The sequence below is a fragment of the Pundamilia nyererei genome, unplaced genomic scaffold (genome assembly GCF_000239375.1).
Source record: "Pundamilia nyererei isolate P.nyererei 1_Seehausen unplaced genomic scaffold, PunNye1.0 scaffold00365, whole genome shotgun sequence".
Lineage (NCBI taxonomy): Eukaryota > Metazoa > Chordata > Actinopteri > Cichliformes > Cichlidae > Pundamilia > Pundamilia nyererei.
Window position 1 is genome coordinate 209,184 of NW_005187766.1, and position 6,356 is coordinate 215,539.

A 6,356-nucleotide genomic window follows, 5' to 3' on the forward strand; every position below is an offset into this window, starting at 1 on the left:
TTGTTTCTGTTCTTATTTATTCACTCTCAGACCTTTACTTTGAAAATATGAAGGCCTTAAACACTTTTTAACTTTGAAAAGGCCTCAATGAGCACATAAGGCTGTGACAGTCAGCTTATTATTAATCAGTGAATACTAGAATACTATTTTCATTGGAAATAACTGACAAACGTGAGTGAAGCAGCTGACGTCTCACCTGCTGCTCACCTGGACTCAGTGCTCAAAATTAGCCAGAACTGAACAGGTTCTGATTAATCAGGAACCAAAAACGTAACTCTGAGCACATGTCAGGGGGACGGACAACGAGCATCAGACTTTGTGCTTCAGTAATGTGTGCAATAAAACATGTTTTAGCAAAATCTTTTTTCAAATACAATTTAAAAACAGATTCCACTCCTCATCTGCATTTCCTGTTAGCTCACACATTAGCTTTGTTTCAAGTTTCACTTCCAGCAGCGAAATTCTGCAGGTCAAAACTGCACATAAGATAAACGAAATCAATTCAATTCAGTTTTATTTATACAGCACCAAATCACAACAACAGTCGCCTCAAGGCGCTTTATATCGTAAGGTAGACCCTACAATAATACATAGAGAGAAAAACCCAACAATCATATGACCCCCATGAGCACTTTGGCAACAGTGGGAAGGAAAAACTCCCTTTTAACAGGAAGAAACCTCCAGCAGAACCAGGGGTGGGGCCATCTGCTGTGATTGGTTGGGGAGGGGGAAGGAAGACAGATTGAATAAAGAAAATTTTTATTAAAAAAGTAGAGTAAATAAATACAGATAACTGAAAATGCTGTGTGGCAGAGGTAATGGTATATACATGTACAGTAACTGTAAATGAACAGTCCCATATTTCAGCAGCTTGTAGCTAACTCTCGGATTAGCTAACACATATAGCATTTCTGTGAGTCTTCTGGTCCTTAAAAATGTTTTTAAAAAAATTTGTAATCATTTTTTTTATTTTTTTGTATTATTTTTGGTCCCACGGTAATAGATGTTCCAGCCATGTATTCCAGCCTTAAACCTAACCTTATCCATAACCCTAACCAGCAGTTAAATGGCGTAAAATAATGTTTTCCAAAGCGATTTTAGGATAATGAACGAACATGTGTAGATTGAGTCCAGAGGGTTCTCATGTGTTCTCCTTTTTCCGATGTTGTAATTTAGGAACGTGTTGGGTAACTGAGAGCGTAAAATGTTGACGATTTGTCACTGAGTGTAAAATATTACGCTTAGGGAGTGAGAACGTGTTGGGTTTCTCAAATCTAAGGGGCGCCAACCAAAACTCCTCTTTAAGAAAGAAATGTTTAATAATCACATTCTGTTTCATAAGAACTGTGCTGCCTCGGCCAAATCTAAATACTATTGTGGTTTATTCTATTCTCGTGCATGTAACCCAAAGTTCCTTTGTTTAACAATATTCCTGCATCTCCACACTCTTTTCCTTCTCTAACCTAACCCTCTCTTGTATCCTTTGCAGCTCTGTATCCACCTGCAGCTTGAGATCTGTAGTCTTTGTTTACCATTTACTAATGTTCACGTTTCACTCTCCCCTCAGTATCAGATGTATCAGTAATGATTCAAGAGTCTAAATCATCTCCCCAGGGACCCTCTTCCCACTGTCCTAGTCTAAGCTTTTCTTGGTGGTGGACTTCCAGAGACGCAGACCCACCACACTGACACCGGTGAACATCCAGGGAGTGGACATTGAGATAGTGGACTCCTATAGGTACCTGGGTGTTCACCTGAATAATAAACTGGACTGGAGCCACAACACTGATGCTCTTTACAGGAAGGGTCAGAGCAGACTCCACCTGCTGAGGCGGCTGAGGTCATTTGGAGCACAGGGAGCGCTTTTAAAGACCTTCTATGACTCTGTGGTGGCATCTGTCATTTTTTACAGTGTGGTATGTTGGAGCAGCAGTTTATCGACAGCTGACAGGAAGAGGTTGGATAAACTCATCAGGAAGGCCAGCTCTGTTCTGGGATGCACCCTGGACCCAGTGCAGGTGGTGGGAGACAGAAGGACTCTGGCCAAAATAACATCTCTGATGGACAGAGTCTCCCAGCCCATGCATGTAGATGTTGCTGCAGAGCTGCTTCAGTGACAGACTGCTGCATCCTCGATGCATGAAGGAGCGTTTCCGCTTGTGTGAAATTAAAGGATTTTTCTATTCTTACCTCACTGGTCCCTCTTATTACCACCATTATTGACTCTTTTCTCGGTACTGGGACTGCTCCTCCATTATTGAAAGTTCACTTCCTGTGTCTGCCGGTTTTTCTCAGATGACACTCAGCTGTATATTTCCTCCAAACCCAGTTTCAGCCTTTCACCCATCCCCCTCTGTGACTGCTTCATGGAGGTTAAATCATGGCTCTCCTCCTATTTTCTCAAACTCTGTAGTAATAAAACTAAAGTTTGTCAGCACAGCTTCCACTCTAACCATATCCCACAGGTTTTCCATTGATAGTGGCAGCTCCTCCAACCTGCCCTCTCCTCAGGTGGCGTTCCACTTTCTGCTTCAGAATAATGCTGTCATACGTATCCCTAACCTGGGCAATCCCTGCTTGTGTGAGTCACTCCACGTTGCCGTTCCCTCTCGTTCTCGTGGGTCTTCATCTGCCGTTCACCCGATTGTTCCCTCTGCCCGTCTCACCACTATGGGGAAGAGTCCCATCTGTTTAAACTGGCTCACCCTCTCTGACATTGACTCCAGTATTGTTGTCCAATGCTGGTTTTTACTACTTGTCTTTTATGCTTGGTAAGTAAGTAAGTAAAACTTTATTTATATAGCACCTTTCAAGATAAAAATCACAAAGTGCTTCACAGAAGCTAAAACCTAAAAATAAAAATCAACTAAAAGCAAGTTTAAAAAGATGGGTTTTTAGCTGTTTTTTAAAAGTGACCACTGAGTCCACAGATCTCAGGCTCAAAGGGAGAGAGCTCCACAATCTGGGGGCCACAGTTCCAAAAGCTTTGTCGCCTTTTGTTTTCAGCCTCGTGTGCTGGACAGCAAGCAAGCCCTGGTCACATGACCTCAGGGACCTGCTGGGAATGGTTGGGTTTAGTAGGGCGCCAACAAATAAAATGTATTGAGATACTGAGATTATGACGTCTCGCTGTGACACTGCACAGATCTCTCCTCTTCATGGTTGTGTCTTTGAGCCATTTCAGTGGAAGAACAAACTGACCTCTGAGCTCTGAACGCTGAAAAACAAAACCATCCGTTTTCCCCTCTGTCCTTGACTAATGGCATGACTTAATGATTTGGCTCATTTCTAGGACTTGGACAGGAAACACTGTGACCTATAAACGAACATCTGACTGTGTTTTCACTAAAAGCTCATTAACCTCAGAAACGGCCCACATTAACCTGCAGCAATCAGGTCATATCTGATCCAGATGTTTACTTCTCCTCCGAGTGCAGAGAGTTAATGGATCGGTCAACTCGATAATGCGCCGCCATCCATCGATCAGGCCAACATAAAGAGCCGCAGCCTGACCGAGCCGGCACGCAGAGTCAACTAAGAGAGCTCGAGCCCACATCCAACCGATCCGGTTAGCGTTCAGCATCATCCGACGGAAATCCTGTTAACGCCACACGGACGTCCTGCCGGCATCCGGCTGCAATCGCAATGAGTCACATCCACTCGAGCAGGAAGTCAGCTCTGTGCCCTCTGGGAGGAAACTGCACTGAGCACCATCACCAGGTTAGGATGTCTAAACTGCTCCACCTGCCTGACCACGCCCCTACACAGAGTGCTCACGCCCAGTCTCACCTGTTTCCTACCGTGGATGTCCCTGACCACGCCCACTACATCATTGGCTCAGTCATCCTGTTGGTAGGGGTAACAGGCATGCTGGGAAACGCCCTGGTCATCTACGTGTTCTGTCGCAGTCGGACGCTGAGGTCGCCCAGCAACCTGCTAGTGGTTAACTTGGCGGCCGCCGACTTCCTGATGTCCTTGACACAGTCTCCAGTCTTCTTTGTGGCCAGCCTGCATCGCCGCTGGGTGTTTGGGGAGCTGGCCTGCGAGCTGTACGCCTTCTGCGGTGCTCTCTTTGGCATCACCTCCATGATAACGCTGACGGCAATTGCGGTGGACCGTTGCCTGGCTATCACGCGTCCTCTGGCGATGCTGGGTGGGGTGAGTCATCAGAGAGTGTTGGTGGTGGTGGCAGTTGTGTGGCTGTACTCTCTGGGCTGGAGTCTGCCGCCGTTCTTCGGGTGGAGCGCCTACGTCCCTGAAGGCCTGCAGACATCCTGCAGCTGGGACTACATGAGCTTTACAGCTGCTGTACGCACTTACACCCTCCTGCTGTTCTCCTTCGTCTTCTTCATCCCGCTCGCTGTCATTGCTGCGTGCTACTTTGCCATTTTCCGGGCAGTGCAGCAGGCGGGGCGGGAAATAGAGCAGCTGAACTGTGGCGAGGTCAACAAGGCATATGAGCGTCTGCGCAGCGAGTGGCGAATGGCTAAGGTGGCTCTGGGAGTAATCCTGCTCTTCATCGTTTCCTGGTCGCCATACTCTGTGGTTGCTCTCACCGCCACCGCTGGCTACGCACACCTGCTGACTCCATACATGAACTCGGTGCCAGCTGTCATCGCCAAGGCCTCTGCCATCCACAACCCCATTATCTATGCCATCACACACCCAAAGTACCGCGCTGCCATTGGTCACTATGTCCCTTTTCTTCGCAGCGTGCTACGGCTGCAGGAGAAGGACCTGCGCTCCTCTTTCAGCTCAAGCGCCACTTCGTCTCGCTGTACCACTTTTACCAGCTCGCCAAAAGGTCGACTTAATGCCGGCGTCAGGACCAATGGCCACCAGGCTCAGAACTGCCTATCCTCAGTGTCTGACAGCAAGTCGTGCTGGATGGAGAGCGATGCTGACGGCTCGAGCAGAAGATCAGAGAGGCAGGCGTTCTCAGAGGTCACCGCTAACCCCTTGGACTCCGTCACACCGAGGCAGCACGTGGGCCACACCGACGCCAGTTCATCTGACGGTGCCGTGCTCGAGGCCAAACTTCCTCTGTGATGCTGCTCTCGTGGTTCTGCTCTTACTGGTCAAAGGTTTTGATCAGATGGAGAGACGAAATGAGATCAGGGAGTGATGCAGGCCTTTGATGGTGATGACATCACTGTGTTACTCACGGTTACGCAGCTGATTGGAAACTTGAGCTTCATGTGAATATTGATTGATTTTCCTGTGATTGATTCGGTTTTCTGATTAATTTGTCAGTAAAGTTCAGTTCAAGCTAAATTTCTTCAGGTTTTTTTTTTTTACCACAGAAACATGATGATGTGTGAGGCGTGATTGAAATTTGAAATCTGCAGCAGTGTTTGAGCATCAACATCTCCAAAACTTCTAAAGATCAAACCCTGAAATGTTAAAAAAGCCGGATTACCTTCAAATGAACCAGGATGTGTAATGCTCCAAATTATATGCAAAAATAAAAAATGAAAGCCGCCCTGTAAAGTCTCATTATTAAGCACACACTGGTAAAGAATCAACTAGTGACAATTTGTGGATGCTATATAAATTAATTTCACAGTACTGTAAAGCATGTAGAAACTCTTTAACATGGGATCTTGAGTCAGGACATTAAGAACATGCACCACTGGGTGCGATCTTTCGTAAACATAAAGTTTCATTTCATCTTTAAGCTGATGATTGCCAGCTTTATTTTCCTTTCAGTCGTTCTGATAGCTCCCAAATTAGACTCCTGCTTGATTGCCTTAGTGATGTTAAGTCATGGATGGCTCAAAACTTTAAATTTTAATGAACGTAAAATGGAAGCAATTCTGTTCGGCCCGAATCGTTCCTCTGATATCCCTGATGTTGACCTTGCTGCTCTGACCCTTCACCTGAAGAGCTCGATTACCAATCTTGGGTTAAAAATCGACTCTGCACTTACCTTTGATGGCCACGTGAATGCGGTGGTGAAATCATCATTCTATCATCTCAGGCGTCTGTCGAAGGTTAAACCTTTTCTTTCAAGGCGTGACTTGGAGACTGGTATCCACGCTTTTATAACCTCACGCTTGGATTATTGCAACTCCCTTTTAATAGGGGTTGGACCGGGCACTCTGACACGCCTGCAACTAGTCCAGAATGCTGCGGCACGGTTTTTATCTGGTAGAAGGACGTTTGAGCACATTACTCTGGTTCTGGCCTCCCTGCACTGGCTTCCAATTGAATTTAGGATTCATTTTAAAGTTCTTTTATTGGTTTTTAAATCTTTAAATGGTCTGGCACCTGCGTATCTGTCTGATTTGCTGAAGTCCTATGTCCCCACTCGTTTGCTCCGGTCAGCTGAGCAGCTGTTGCTCTCAGTCCCCAAA

The 6,356-nt window shown here is 46.1% G+C and overlaps 1 protein-coding gene across 1 annotated transcript; it reads left to right on the forward strand.

Annotated features, from left to right (window-relative positions):
- Positions 1–3,538: 3,538 nt before the first annotated feature.
- opn4.1 (opsin 4.1) lies at positions 3,539–6,048 on the forward strand. Its single transcript, XM_005752551.1, has one exon. The coding sequence runs from the start codon at positions 3,646–3,648 to the stop codon at positions 5,047–5,049; it is 1,404 nt and encodes a 467-aa protein (XP_005752608.1). The 5' UTR covers positions 3,539–3,645; the 3' UTR covers positions 5,050–6,048.
- The last annotated feature ends 308 nt before the right edge of the window (positions 6,049–6,356 follow it).

Coding starts and splice junctions, on each gene's coding strand:
- opn4.1 (XM_005752551.1), top strand. CDS start 3,646: ATGAGTCACATCCACTCGAGCAGGAAGTCAGCTCTGTGCCCTCTGGGA.